We start from the raw sequence: 15,360 nt of genomic DNA on the forward strand, positions 1-15,360 counted from the left end.
GTTACTGTTTTCGGTTTTTGACTTTGCTGTGTTGGTACTTAGTACGCTGTTGGTGGGCTGTTGCAGGAAACAACCCAAGTCTTTCGCGTTCGACCACTGCTTCTACTCGCTGGACAAGGATGACGCCAACTTCGCGAGTCAGGAGATCGTGTTCGACTGCCTGGGCCGCGACATCCTGGACAACGCCTTCCAGGGCTACAACGCCTGCATCTTCGCCTACGGCCAGACGGGTGAGTCACGGCCGCGCGCTCTGCCAGCAGGCTAGGGAAGGATACAGAGATTACTTATTTGTGCCATAAGGTATATAAGGTGAGCTAGTAGGTATTTTGATTTCAGGCAGGGTGGTTGTAGACCTCTTTGGTACTTGTATTGGAGCCTCAATGTACGAGAGCTATTCGGTAAGTAAGGAACGATCGGTCGCGAAATGGAAACCACAATGAAAACAAAACTGTTGTACTTGCAACAGCTAGCTGCACCTTCCAGGTAGTTCTGTACCTAGTCGGCGCTCCAATTTAGACATGTGTCGTAGCGTTGTGCCAATTTTCCAATAGCCTTGTCATAGAAGCCAGCCGCCTGTGGTTTCCGACAAGTCACGGGATAGCAGTAAGCACATATACATATGGTGGTAGTATCGCGTACCTACGGTATAAGACGGCAGTGCATTGGCGGAGCTGTCGTTTGCACTCAGGTGATTCACCTGAAACGGTGTCCGACATGATTGTGGTCCCACGACGGGAATTAACTGATTGTTAGCGCGAAATGGTAGTTGGAGCTAGAGGCATGGGATATTCCATTTCGGAAATCGTTAGGTAATTCAATATTCCGACATCCCAGTGTCAAGAGCGTGCCGAAAATATCAAATTCCAGGCATTTTTTCTCACAACAGACAACGCAGTGGCCGACGGCCTCCGCTTAACGACCGAGAGCAGCGGCGTTTGCATAGAGTTGTCAGTGCTGACAGACAAGAAACCGCAGAAATTAATGTGGGACGTGCTGCGGCGAAATGTGGCGTTGTTGAGCTTTGACAGCAGGCGGCCGACGCAAGTGCCTTTGCTAATAACATGACATCGCCGACAGCAGCTCTCCTGGACTCGTGACCATGTCGTTTGGACCCTAGACGACTGGGAAACCGTGGCCTGGTCAGATGAGTCCGAACTGCAGCGGGTAACAGTAGACGATAGGGTTCGATTGTGGCGCAGACCACACAAGGCCGTGGATCCAGGTTGCCAACAACGCACTGTGCAAGTTGGTGATGGCTCCGTAATGTTGTGGGCTGTGTTTACATGCAATGGACAGAGTGCTCTGATTCAACTGTTCCGATCAGTGACTGGAAATGGTTGTGTCAGCTACTTGGACACCATCTGCAGCCGTTCGTGGACTTCATGTTGCCAAACAACGATGGAATTTTTATGGATTACGATTCGCCGTATCAGCGCATCTCAGTTGTTCATGATTGGTTTGAAGAACAGTCTGGACCGTTCGAGCGAATGATTTGTCCATTCAGATCGCCCAACATAAGATATAATGCAGAGGTCATGTTCTGCACAGAATCGTGCACTAGCAGCACTTTGCAATTTCGGTCGGCTATAGAGATAGCATTGCTCAGTATTTCTGCAGGGGACTAGCAACGACTTCTTGAGCTCAGGCAACGTCGAGTTTCTGCACTACGCTGGGCAAAAGGAGGTCCGACACGATGCTGGTTGGCATCCCATGACTTTTGTCACTTCAGCGTATATTTAATGGCATTGCATACAATCACATATGCTTGATTATGAAGAACAGTCCCAACATTTGTCGTCCATGAAGACTGCAGTGCCATGCAGTGTAGTAAAGTGACAGTAGTGTGAGCACTCAAAATGCAGACGTCGACAGGCGACATGCAACTGAGGCAGCCGCTCCTTCAGAACAAAGGAATGGGCTTACCCAGCGCGCTAGCTACACCACCAGATATTTCAGCTTTACAGGGACGAAGATGGGTGTGACTGTTAACTACAGGAGGCAACATTATTCACGATTTAATTTACACACCTTCTGTATGAGTAATATAATGCAGAACTAAGGATACCTCTCCCACTTGCCGTCTACTGCTCTGCTATACCAGAAAGCAAACGCTGGCTGTGGAACGAGTTCCACTTGAATTCGGTGACGTCAATTGTCTGCTCCTTTTGATGTAGCGCAAGTACTTCATAGGGTTCTGAACGTCTTTTCACTTTCACTTTGCGCCTTTGTCCCGCAATGTGCGCAGGGTCGGCGTGGTTACAACGGATTTGGCAAGGTTGATGTAAAGGCGTTGGGCGGATGCCCTTCCTGCCGCCACCCCATACCCCCCAGGACGGAATCAGTGTAACCAAGCTGTCTGCGTCTAGTGTAATCATGAAATAGTGCGCAAGTGTTACAAATGTCTGCGTGTCTTGGAACTTAGGCGGGATGTGGGGACCAGCCCGGTATGCACCTAGCGGGATGTGGAAAACCGCCTAAAAACCACATCCAGGCTGGCCGAGACACTGGCCCAAGTCGTTAATCCGCAGGACGGATTCGATCCGCGGCCGGCGCGCCTACCCGAGTCCAGGAAGCAGCGAATTAGCGCTCTCGGCTAACCTGGCGGGTCTCATAGGGTTCTGTACGTCACTCAGGAAAAAAGGTACACTTAACAGGATGACTCCGTTTGTCTGTCCACCCTTCCGACCGTTAACAACCCTTTTTTTTCAGGAACGAGAAAACGTATCAAGTTGAAATTAATATGACATATTATGGTGTATCGTCTCATAGCGATGTAAAAAAATGAAGTTTATAAAGTCAATGTAATCATAAGATACAGTCATATATGTCAGATATTTTGATGCTCGCAAACTCACTCATAAAAACCTACAGGGTAATTCCCGTTGAACTAGAATCACGAAATTTCGCGAGAAGCAAGGTTTCACACTACAACCAAATCAAAATAAAATCGAAAACTGTTAATCTGTAATTATATCACACGAAAAAAAATTGTCATATTTTATCAGACCGTCTGTCCCTCTGTCCGTCTGTAGGCCCCCTTTTTCTAGGGAACGGGTAGACCTAACACTTCACGTCATATACTCAGGTCTGTAGTCCTTTGGTGATGTATAAATGTTAAGCTTCTAAGTCAATGCAATCAATAGATACAGCCATTTATGTCACATACTTTGATATCTGCAAACTCAGTCATTAAAAGCTGTAGGAAACTTACCCTTGATGTAGAATCATCAAATTTGACAAGAGGAAAGCTTTCACGATGCCGATAAAGAAAAAAAAATAAGAAAATTGTTAACTTTTAAGTATACCACACGAAAAAACAGCAACTGTCGTTTGTTATTCGACTTCAAACTTGAAATTAAAACGTTCTCGAATGTCTTGAAATCCCTGGAACCGATATCTTTCCAGTATGAATGTCGATAAAAGGCAAAAATCGTCGAGACCCTCTGTTCCCAAAATGGGTAAACTGTCTGTGTCAAGGATTAAGTTTGTACGGAACTTTCAGTGCGCTTGTCCTACTTGCACCTGGCCAATTTTTCGCGCTGTTTCTATTACCGGCTTGTGTGCTTCTACCTCACGTCATCTCGACAACACATACCTCTGATAAATACTGGCGGTACTTTACGGCTGCCCTTCTGGGCATCCCACGTGCGGGTCTACATCTTGGTTTCTTAACACTCTGCTTTCTGGAAAACGCAATGTATATTTTTTTTTCCCCTATGCAGTGGTCTCGCGGTAGCGTTCTCGCTTCCCGAGCCCGGGGTCCCGGGTTCGATTCCCGGCGGGATCAGGGATTTTCACCTGCCTCGAGGTGACTGGGTGTTGCTGTGTCGTCTTCATCTTCATCATCATCATTCATCCCCGTTACGGTCGGAGGAAGGCAATGGCAAACCATCTCCACTACGACCTTGGTAGTACGGCGGTGCGGGTTTCCCGCATCGTTCCCCTACGCTCTGTCAAGGAGTACGGGACTTCATCATCATGCAGTACCCAAAGAACTTCGACCCCTATGTATCATCTTCTGTGGGTCTCGTTTTATTTGTATTCTGTCGTTTTGTACCACTTTGCCGTATTTTCTTTGGCCGTTGTAATTATATACGCTGTTCAAAAATGGTTCAAATGGCTCTGAGCACTATGGGACTTAACTTCTGTGGTCATCAGTCCCCTAGAACTTAGAACTACTTAAACCTAACTAACCTAAGGACATCACACACATCCATGCCCGAAGCAGGATTCGAACCTCCGACCGTAGCGGTCGCGCGGTTCCAGACTGTAGCGCCTGGAACCGCTCGGCCACTTCGGCCGGCTATACCCTGTTTTTCATACCTTTTTCGCTTCACATCTTTGCCACCATGTTTATCTTCTGGTATCCAAGTCCCGTTTAAGGTCTAAGCGACACAAGTGCTTAGGGCACCAAAGTGAGAGGGACCCTATAGGCAACCAAGTACAATACTGTAATGTACAGCGTGCATCATTACTAGTAGCAAAACTGCCACGGGTGAAAGTATACGATAACAGAAGCAATAACGTCTCAGTAAAATTTATTTGAAATATGAACTATCCGATTCAGTCCCCTTGTAATTGGGCTCAAATTTCGCCGAAGGACTACCCTGACAAGAAATACAATACTACTTGAGCACGTTACATTGTTACAATTTACCGTACACCAGTACCTCTTAAAGGAGCCGGTTTGCGCATTGACCTGAAATGATTTTACTAATAGAATATTTCTTCTTCGCATCACACGTAAGTTTGTGTTTTCCTTCTTAATTGCAGATATAAACATTTCGACCATGTTTATCAATTTGCAAGTAATATACAACTTAACGCAGTTCAAAAGCGTTGTATATTTTACACAACAGTATAAAATTAGATGCTATTTTTCGTATTTCTGTAACACACTTTCCGATAGAAAGTTAAATGATTTGTAAAATTCCATTATTACACTAAAACTAACAATTTAATATTTTCAATGTTTCCACTCGTTTTAATAGGTAGTATATTTTGTTGTTCAAACTAGAGCAACACAAGAAGTCTAGCCTATTCCGGTTCCACCAGATGCTTTTAAAGATTTCAGAATTTTGTTTAAATGGAAATTATTAGTTCTTTTAATATTTAACACTGAAATGAGATGAAGAAATGTACAGAGGATTGTCTCTGTAACACCTGTTGCAGTCTGGTTGGATCCCATTAGGAACCGTTGTGTTCAGCGACTGTGGATTGATTATAGCCAGGGAAGAACATAGCAATGAAGATCTGTATTTTATTGCAGATCTAGCTAGATTTCAGCTTCATTGTAGCCACCACAATTGCGTTTAGTAGCGAGTCATATAGACCCATAAAGCGTGTCAAAACACAAGTAAAATAAATTACATTAAACCGTCCATAGCTCAGCTCACACTGAGTTGACTGTGAAGTGAACTGTGGCTAGAGTAAGGTTGTTTTACCATCATATGGCTTATAAAAGCGTTCTGGGTCTGTATGACTCGCTGCTGAATGCACTGATGATGGCTACAACGTAGCTGAAAATTAGTTAGATCTGCAATAAAATAGAAGTTGATACGCGACTGATTGCCGTGTTCTTCCCTAATTATACTCATTACAAAATAAAAAGATCTATTTCCACGATCATTAGTTTAAGATTTATTTTTTAATATCTTTTATGAAAATCCCAAGTAAAGGCAACTATTTCGAAATCTTCTGGGCCGGCTGCGTCATGCATGTTGTAAGAACAATATATGTATAGTAAACCAAAACTTTACTATCTTGAAAGACTTTTTATTAAGATGTTATTTTCTGATGCTATCGGCTTATTTCGGCTCCTTGCCCATTTATCAAGCTATCTCCAAAAATATGGAATAGATAGTGCATCTTTCCAAGTCTGCTTGTTGTTGATAACAGTTTTGTGTATATCTGTCGTGATACTTTCTTCCATAACATATCGTTAACGCTCTCGCTTTCTAATATCGTCTACTGCTACTTATCTTAGGTATAGCGCAGACGAAATTGGTATTCTCCAGATATGTAATGTCTCAGCAGTGTAATTTGTTGCTGAGCAATATTCGCTAAGAGCTATTTAATATTTTCTTTAAGTTTGACAGCGTCCGTTGACAGCTAATTCAACAATGTTATATGGTTGCATGGTTGGCTTATTCATCTATAGAGTTGTGTATGGTAGTACTAAATTCTTTGCTAATGTTCGCTGGCGTTGTCTTCGCCCGTAAATTTCTTTTATCTGTTATCGTGTTCTATAATTTCAGTTAAATGGTCAGTGTAATTTTTATTGTTTTAAGTCGGTTTGTCCATTAAGAATTTTGTCAGGATATTTGCGTGTGTGTATGTCGATTTCTATTTAAAAAGTGTTCATTATTGGCCCCTTTGGTGTTACATGCAGAATGTGCATAGCATTTTCGATTAGAACACGATAATGGAGAAAACAAATTCACGGGTAGCCATTCATCTCAACCTAGGTGAAGAGAGCCCTACGTCATAGTGACGTAACGCCACGTCATCGTGACGTCAGTAACCTAAATCGATTACATGAGTAGGCATATCGATCACTGCAGTTGCACCGATTACGTCAGAGCTAAAGGTAAACACATACGCACAAAAATAAAAATTGTCAGCAGATCTGTGGTATGCTCCTCCAGGATGAATTAATTATTAAGCTGTAATTCCAAGAATTTGGGATGTTTTTGTTAGTTTCATGAACATAATGAATGCCTGAAGGAAGGAACCGTAACCATAACGAAAGTCAAGAAGAGCGCGTAGTCATTTAAAAGAAAGTCGTGCGTAAATCAAGTGCACAAAACGTGAAATAGGGAGAAATTAAAGTGTTTCGTCATTTTTATAAAGGCCAATGGATTGTGCAAATTCGCGTGGACAAAAACGTGAAACTGAGAAATTAAAGTTGTCTCAAGGATAATTCTGGTTGTTGCTGGAAAGCTACCGATGGCGAAATCTTTCAGACTATCCTTGAGAATTTGCTCGAAAACTTTCGCACTTGTTGAAAACGACGCACGTGCTAGCAACACAGGGCAATGAAATCACACAAGCAATGCAGATTCAAGAATCACGAAACAGTCGATGGGTCGATAGATACAGAAAGCACGCAACAGTCGATAGGACAACTCGTGAAACTCATGATGATGACGCGTACCTACGTCTCTACGACATTGGGCTCTTCTTGCCTAGCTTGAGATGAATGCTACCCCAAATTTACGGGCAAAGACAAAACTAGCGAAGAATTTTCCAAGGTGAATAAGCCAGCCCAAGACCATGTATAACATAGACCGCACAAGTCACTATCTCTGCTCTGTTAACACTTGAAACCAACATCTAAGTCACGTGACTCGGGGCAGAAAGCTGAATTCCTGTCATTACGCGCTGTGTAAAGTGGAGCTGACAGTTACAGTTTCTCTCATTTATAGTTGAAATCAAGCACTGATTTTGATAATTCAACGAACTGTAGCACTGCTCTTACTCATGTAGTAGTGCAGTTAATTTAGTTTCACCGAAGTTCCTGATAATAAAGCAGTTGTTATCGTTTTTACATGTGGTCTAGTTGAAAGATATTGACAGTTCTTTTAACAAGCGACAGAATGACTGTTCTTTAGTGAATGCTTGTTTTCTTTTTCCACGGTGAATCCTTGCAGTTCGCCGCTTCCACAAGAGTGGAAGACAAAATAACAATTTCGAACGCAGCCTTAGTTTTCTATTGATTCCAAAAGAATATGCGTGAAATGCTTTAGTAAGCTTTTGTAAGAAAGGAAATTATTTCATGTGTCTAATGTCAGGTATTTACACAAAATAAGCATGTATGTTTTCTGACTTCTGCTTAATCCAGTACAGATACCGAAATGATATCAAGATAGAAAGCGTAATATATTACAAAACGTTGATTATACTCGTGTAGTAAGCTATATATTAACGATATGTTGTCTCAAAATCTTAGTCATTCACCAAGTTACACATCCAAGGACCAACATCCATCCTAACTTTCAACCTCTGCAATTCACTCACACAACTGAGATTTTCGTCACTTTACCTGATCTGTAGGATACAAAACAAAACGGATCTGAGCATATTTGAAGGTCTTTACTTCTGCATCTAGTAAAAATCACAGCATTTGATCTGTAACAAAAATGCCACAAACTATACAATATAAAAGCGTAATGACATGCTCGGCTTCGTGCTCCGAGGCATGTGACTTAACTGTTGGTTTCAGTAAAATGACGTCATGCGCAGTCTACGCTATCTATAGTCTATGACGCCAACTATGTAACCATATAACATCGTTGACTCAGCTGTCAATTGAAGCTATCAAACTTATTGAAAATATTAAATAGGTCTTAGCGCAAACTGCTCAGCAAGAAAGAGTACTGAAGAGACATTACATAGCTAGAGCATAATAATTTCGTCTGCTGTGCACCAACGATGCGGACCAATACAAGTTATTAGACAACGACAGCGTTGTTATTGTGGTCTACAGACCAGAGACTGGTTTGATGCAGCTCTCCATGCTAATCTATCCTGTGCAAGCTTCTTCATCTCCCAGTACTTACTGCAACCTACATCCTTCTGAATCTGCTTAGTGTATTCATCTCTTGGTCTCCCTCTACGATTTTTACCCTCCACGCTGCCTTCCAATACTAAATTAGTGATCCCTTGATGCCTCAGAACATGTCCTACCAACCGATCCCTTCTTCTGGTCAAGTTGTGCCACAAACTCCTCTTCTCCCCAATTCTATTCAATACTTCATTAGTTATGTGATCTACCCATCTAATCTTCAGCATTCTTCTGTAACACCGCATTTCGAAAGCTTCTATTCTCTTCTTGTCCAAACTATTTATCGCCCATAAAAATACTTTCAGAAACGATTTCCTGACAAATCTATACTCGATGCTAGCAAATTTCTCTTTTTCAGAAACGCTTTCCTTGCCATTGCTAGTCTACATTTTATATCCTCTCTACTTCGACCATCATCAGTTATTTTGCTCCCCAAATAGAAAAACTCCTTTACTACTTTAAGTGTCTCATTTCCTAATCTAATTCCCTCAGCATCACCCGAATTAATTCGACTACATTCCATTATCCTCGTTTTGCTTTTGTTAATGTTCATCTTATATCCTCCTTTCAACACACTATCCATTCCGTTCAACTGCTCTTCCAAGTCCTTTGCTGTCTCTGACAGAATTACAATGTCAGCGGCGAACCTCAAAGTTTTTATTTCTTTTCGATGGATTTTAATACCTACTCCGAATTTTTCTTTTGTTTCCTTTACTGCTCGCTCAATATATAGATTGAATAACATCGGGGAGAGGCTACAACCCTGTCTCACTCCCTTCCCAACGACTGCTTCCCTTTCATGTCCCTCGACTATTATAACTGCCATCTGGTTTCTGTACAAATTGTAATTAGCCTTTCGCTCCCTGTATTTGACTCCTGCCACCTTCAGAATTTGGAAGAGAGTACTCCAGTCAACATTGTCAAAAGCTTTCTCCAAGTCTACAAATGCTAGAAACGTAGGTTTACTTTTTCTTAATCTAGCTTCTAAGATAAGTCTTAGGGTCAATATCAGCTCACGTGTTCCAATATTTCTACGGAATCCAGACTGATCTTCCCCGAGGTCGGCTTCTACCAGTTTTTCCATTGGTCTGTAAAGAATTCGCGTTAGTATTTTGCAGCCGTGGCTTATTAAACTGATAGTTCGGTAATTTTAGCATCTGTCAACACCTGCTTTCTTTGGGATTGGAATTATTATATTCTTCTTGAAGTCTGAGGGTATTACGCATGTCTCGTACATCTTGCTCACCAGATGGCAGAGTTTTGTCAGGGCTGGCTCTCCCAAGGCTGTCAGCAGTTCTAATGGAATGTTGTCTTACTCCCGGGGCCTTGTTTCGACTCAGGTCAGCGACAGCGTTAACGATGTGTTATGGAAGGAAGTACTGCGACAGGTATATACGAAATTGTTGTTAACTACAAATAGTCAATAAGCACTAACAATTCTATGTGTTTGGAGATAGCTTGATAACGGCCCTGCAGCCGAAAAAGGTTGGCCGCAGAAACTAACAGCTTAATAAAATGTCTTTATTATAGCAGTGGTTAAGTTTACTATAGATATAAAGGCAAGTAATCTTCGTGGGTCAGGAGGGGGGGAGGGGAGTGCCAGATAATACGTCGCTTTTCTTGTACCAGCCCTGCTAGTGTCACACGTTTCATACATAGAAACAAGATTTAAGAGAGGACTTATATTGTCTCTCTCTCCTCTCTCTCTCTCTCTCTCTCTCTCTCTCTCTCTCTCTCTCTCACACACACACACACACACACACACACTCAACGAGAGATGCTGTAGTACAGCGTGAGGTAGCGGACTCCTCGTCAGGTGGAATTGCGGGGAAGCGGCTGTGAATGGCGGCCTGCCCTCGTCACACCTGCGCCTGCGCAGTGCGACACGTGTCCCAGTGGGCCCCGCGAGAGCTGGAGAGCTGCCCCAGGTGGGTTGGGGGTCGCCCTCGACGGCTCCCCGAGGGAGATCGGAGACGGCGCCCGAAGAAAGGGCTGAACGGTTCTGCCGGCCTCTTTTCCGCCGGATAATGGGACTACGGAGGCGGCCCGCCGGATTGCCTCTTCGCTCCGCGCGGATTTAGAATACTCACAGGGGTGCATTTTCGGTTGCGAGCACCGGGCGTTTCAAGGAGGTAGGAAGTTCTACATTGTCCGTTGGTAACTCTGAGTAAGCTGGGCGACAAAGGCGCCCTTGCTTACGACGTCTTTCCCTTTAGTTTTCGTGGATTAATTCCAGTCTCTTGTTGTTGTTGTTCAAAAATTTGTTCAAATGGCTCTGAGCACTATGGGACTCAACTTCTAAGGTCATCAGTCCCCTAGAACTTAGAACTATTTAAACCTAACTAACCTAACGACATCACACACATCCATGCCCGAGGCAGGATTCAAACCTGCGACCGTAGCGGTCGCGCGGTTCCAGACTGTAGCGCCTAGAACCGCTCGGCCACTCGGGCCGGCGTTCTTGTTGTAGTCACCAGGCCAAAGACGGCTTTGAAGCTGGTCTACAGGCTTGTATACAACATTCCATTAGAACTACTGACAGCCTTGGGAGAGCCAGGCCTAACAAAACTCTACCATCTAGTGATCAAGTTGTATGAGACAGGCGAAATACCCGCAGACTTGAAGAAGAATATAATAATTCCAATCCCAAAGAAAGCAGGCGTTGACAGATGTGAAAATTACCGTACTATCAGTTTAATAAGCCACGGCTGCAAAATACTAACGCGAATTATTTACAGATGAATGGAAAAACTGGTAGAAGCCGACCTCGGGGAAGATCAGTTTGGATTCCGGAGAAATATTGGAACACGTGAGGCAATACTAACCCTACGACTTATCTGAGAAGATAGATTAAGGAAAGGCAAACTTACGTTTCTAGCATTTGTAGACTTAGAGAAAGCTTTTGACAATGTTGACTGGAATACTCTCTTTCAAATTCTGAAGATGGCAGCTGTAAAATACAAGGAGCGAAAGGCTATTTACAATTTGTACAGAAACCAGATGACAGTTATAAGAGTTGAGGGGGTATGAAAGGGAAGCAGTGGTTGGGAAGGGAGTGAGACAAGGCTGTAGCCTCTCCCCGATGTTATTCAATCTGCATATTGAGCAAGCAGTAAAGGAAACAAAAGAAAAATTCGGAGTAGGTATTAAAATCCATGGAGAAGAAATAAAAACCTTGAGGTTTGCCGATGACATTGTAATTCTGTCAGAGACAGCAAAGGACTTGGAAGAGCAGTTGAACGGAATGGACAGTGTCTTGAAATAAGGCTACAAGATGAATATCTACAAAAGGAAAACGAGGATAGTAGATTATGGTCGAATTAAGTCGGGTGATGCTGAGGGAATGAGACACTTAAAGCAGTAAACGAGTTTTGCTATTTCGGGAGCAAAATAACTCATGATGGTTGAAGCAGAGAGGATATAAAATGCCAGGAAGTCGTTTCTCACGCTATTTGAATGGAGTGTAGCCATGTATGGAAGTGAAACATGGCCAAGAAGAGAATAGAAGCTTTCGAAATGGGGTGCTACAGACGAATGCTTAAAATTAGATGCGTAGATCACATAACTAATGAGGAGGTATGAAACAGAATTGGGGAGAAGAGTTTGTGGCACAACTTGACTAGAAAAAGGGATCGGTTGGTAGGATATGTTCTGAGGCATCAAGGGATCAACAATTTAGTTTTGGAGGGCAGCGTGGAGGGTAAAAATTGTAGAGGGAGACCAAGAGATGAATACACTAAGCGGATAAGCGGACTCAGAAGGATGTAGGTTGCAGTAGGAACTGGGAGATGAAGAAGCTTGCACGGGATAGAGTAGCATGGAGAGCTGCATCAAACCAGTCTCAGGACTGAAGACCACAACAACAACAAGAACAACAACATACAGGCTAGTCTGCTCTTGTGCAACCCTGTATGCAAAACTACTGCAGCCTACATCCATTTGACCTGCCTACTCTACTTAACCCTAGATTATGAAAGGCTTGTAAAATTTACGGTTGCAGTTGGTAAGTCTTCGCAGTTCCCACCAATCTGCATACATGAGCGACGCGTGGCAGGCATTGTTGTTAATAGTAGCTGAATTATTTATTGCCTGACTCGTGCGTTTTGCTAACACCTGTGCTCTTGTCGTTAATTTTACGAATGTTCAGTAACGGTGTGCCTTGTTTTCTAATAGTCGGCCTATTTGTTCTATGGCTTAAAATTTATCTCTGTGTGGCATCTTAGATGAAATATCGTGCAGTCACAGTTAGAAGAGTGTTAGTTCATACCACATTGGCCCTTTTCTGTGCTAATCTCGTCTTTTGCTACTGAAATTAGCACGATATAGATGGCGCTGAGTTTGATTTTCATACTAACATACTTGGTGTTTTTTTTTTGCGAAGCTGATAAAGACGCAGAGAGCTGAGAATTTAGTGAAGAGGGTGATTTTCTTGAAGAAGGTAATGTTGTGTGTACAGATGACAGTGATGTAGACCCAGACTTTGAAGCAGCAAATGAGGAAAACGAGGAATCGGAAGAAAAATCCCCGAGTTACTATGGAAGAAATACCGATTTAGATCTTTGTTGGATTGTAATAGTAGTGTCTAAAGCAAAAGATTCTCTACACATTTTATGTGTAAAAAATGGTTCAAATGGCTCTAAGCACTATTGGGCTTAACATCTGAGGTCATCAGTCTCCTAGACTTAGAACTACTTAAACCTAACTAACCTAAGACACACACACACCCATGCCCGAGGCAGGATTCGAACCTGAGACCGTAGCAGCAGCACGGTTCCGGACTGAAGCGCCTAGAACCGCTTGGCCCCAACGGTAGGCTTTTATGTGTAAAATGCTCTTGGAGCTATAATTATTTTTAACTAGAGTATAATATAAATTTGCAACAACATATTGACCAATAAAATGGTCATTGTATGGTAGAAAACAGAACATTTTTTACTTATTTCGAACGTAACATGCCAGTGGACAACTAAGAATTGTGATTAACTGATGTATAACCTTTATATTATGACTTCCTGTGAATAAAATTTGCTGTAGCAAAATGTACGGTGGTTTAGTAGCAGTGTAACATTTTCTCCCAATTATGGTTGAACCATGGTCTCCCTCTAAAATTTTGACCCCCTTCCCTTCCGCCCCCACCACACACACATACACACACACACACACACACACACACACACACACACACACACACACACTACCGACTACTTCAAGATGGGTCAGGTTGTGTCCCGTCAAAGGATTCCTTCCTTTAGTGAAGTTGTACCACTGATTTCTCTCCTCTGCGGTTAGAGTCAGTACCTCTTCATTAGTTACCCAATCGAATTTCATTCTTCTGCAGAACCGGACTTCAAAAGTTTCTGTTGTCTTCTTGTCCGTATTGTTTAACATACATATTCTACTTCCTTAAAGGGTTGTACACAGAGGCGCATGAAAGGAGGGGAGCGGGGGAGGGACACTACTCTCTACTCTACCTTAAAAGAACGAAGTGGATAACAATCGGTCGTTTAAGACGGAATTAGTATCGTATACTTCCTGTCAAAATTAGCCCTTTGGGCACGAAATATACTCAAACTCACAGAGTCAGTAATATAAAAAAATATGGCAATTTTAGAATTTTGCTTCCTCTTGGGTAAATTTGTGCGAACTCCCAGATCACATTTATTGAGAATCTACGAGAAAGATAATAGCCCTGCGCGATTGAGGAAGACCGCCAACCCACTACATTTTGTCTGGCTTCTCTACCGTAGTGCTACGTTACTGTCCCGCTCGGATTTCAGTCTGTACCGCCGACATGTACCACCAAATAAACAAAAATATGATTACGTAGCTTTAATTATTACCTCGAAAAAATAAACTTTGCACTACCTCTAGCCGCTAACTGAGAGTTGAGCAGAACAAAACGGTGTAATGTTTAGGATTCCGTGGCACAGTTGGTAAAAACGCAAACCTTGTAGGATCGCTTTCTTGTCTGTCTGAGTGTTAAGAATACTTTTTCTCAGGAAAGAGTAGACGTATCAGCTGCAAATTACGGTGTATGCTCCCTCAGCGGTGTAAACGTTAAAATGCTTCCAAGTCAGTTCAATCAAAAGACACGGTCATTTATGTCACGTAACATGATACTAGAACACTCACTCATCGAAATTTTTACGGTGCTTCCCGCTGACTTAGAGAATCATGAAATTTGCATGAAGCAAGTAAGGAAAAAATTTGGCAAGTACAAGTAAAGGAAAAGATCCGAAAAATCTTAGTTTGTAATTATATAATATGAAAAAAAATATGTTGTTATTTTTTATCCGTCTGTTTGTCTGTCCGCCTGTTGAGACCGTTTTCCTCTGGAACAATTTGGTGTACTGAGTTCAAATTTACGTCACATACTAATGTCTGTGGTGCCTTGGCCGCGTAAAAATGTTAAGCTTCTAAGTAAATGGAAACAAAAGATACGGCCCTTAATGTCACATATTTTGATGCTCGAAAACTCACTCCTGAAAACGTATTGAATGCCTTCCGTTGGCCTAGAATCATGAAATTTGGGAAGAAGTCATATTTCACATTACATTTAAACGGAAAAATCCGAAATCGTTAGTTTGAAATTACACTACTGGCCATTAAAATTGCTACACCACGAAGATGGCGTGCTACAGACGCGAAATTTAACCGACTAGAAGAAGATTCTGTGATATGTAAATGATTAGCTTCTCAGAGCATTCACACAAGGCTGGCGCCGGTGGCGACACCTATGACGTGCTGACAAGAGGATAGTTTCCAACCGATTTCTCATACACAAACAGCAGTTG

The 15,360-nt window shown here is 42.5% G+C and overlaps 1 protein-coding gene across 1 annotated transcript in view; it reads left to right on the forward strand.

Annotated features, from left to right (window-relative positions):
- LOC124776104 (kinesin-like protein KIF13A) overlaps positions 1 to 15,360 on the forward strand; it is a 330,901-nt gene that overhangs the window by 109,742 nt on the left and 205,799 nt on the right. Inside the window, exon 2 of the mRNA XM_047250946.1 lies at positions 67 to 230. Coding sequence (XP_047106902.1) covers positions 67 to 230 — 164 coding nt within the window. The remainder of the gene's footprint in view (positions 1 to 66; positions 231 to 15,360) is intronic.

The sequence above is a fragment of the Schistocerca piceifrons genome, chromosome 2 (genome assembly GCF_021461385.2).
Source record: "Schistocerca piceifrons isolate TAMUIC-IGC-003096 chromosome 2, iqSchPice1.1, whole genome shotgun sequence".
NCBI classification, from domain to species: Eukaryota; Metazoa; Arthropoda; class Insecta; order Orthoptera; family Acrididae; genus Schistocerca; species Schistocerca piceifrons.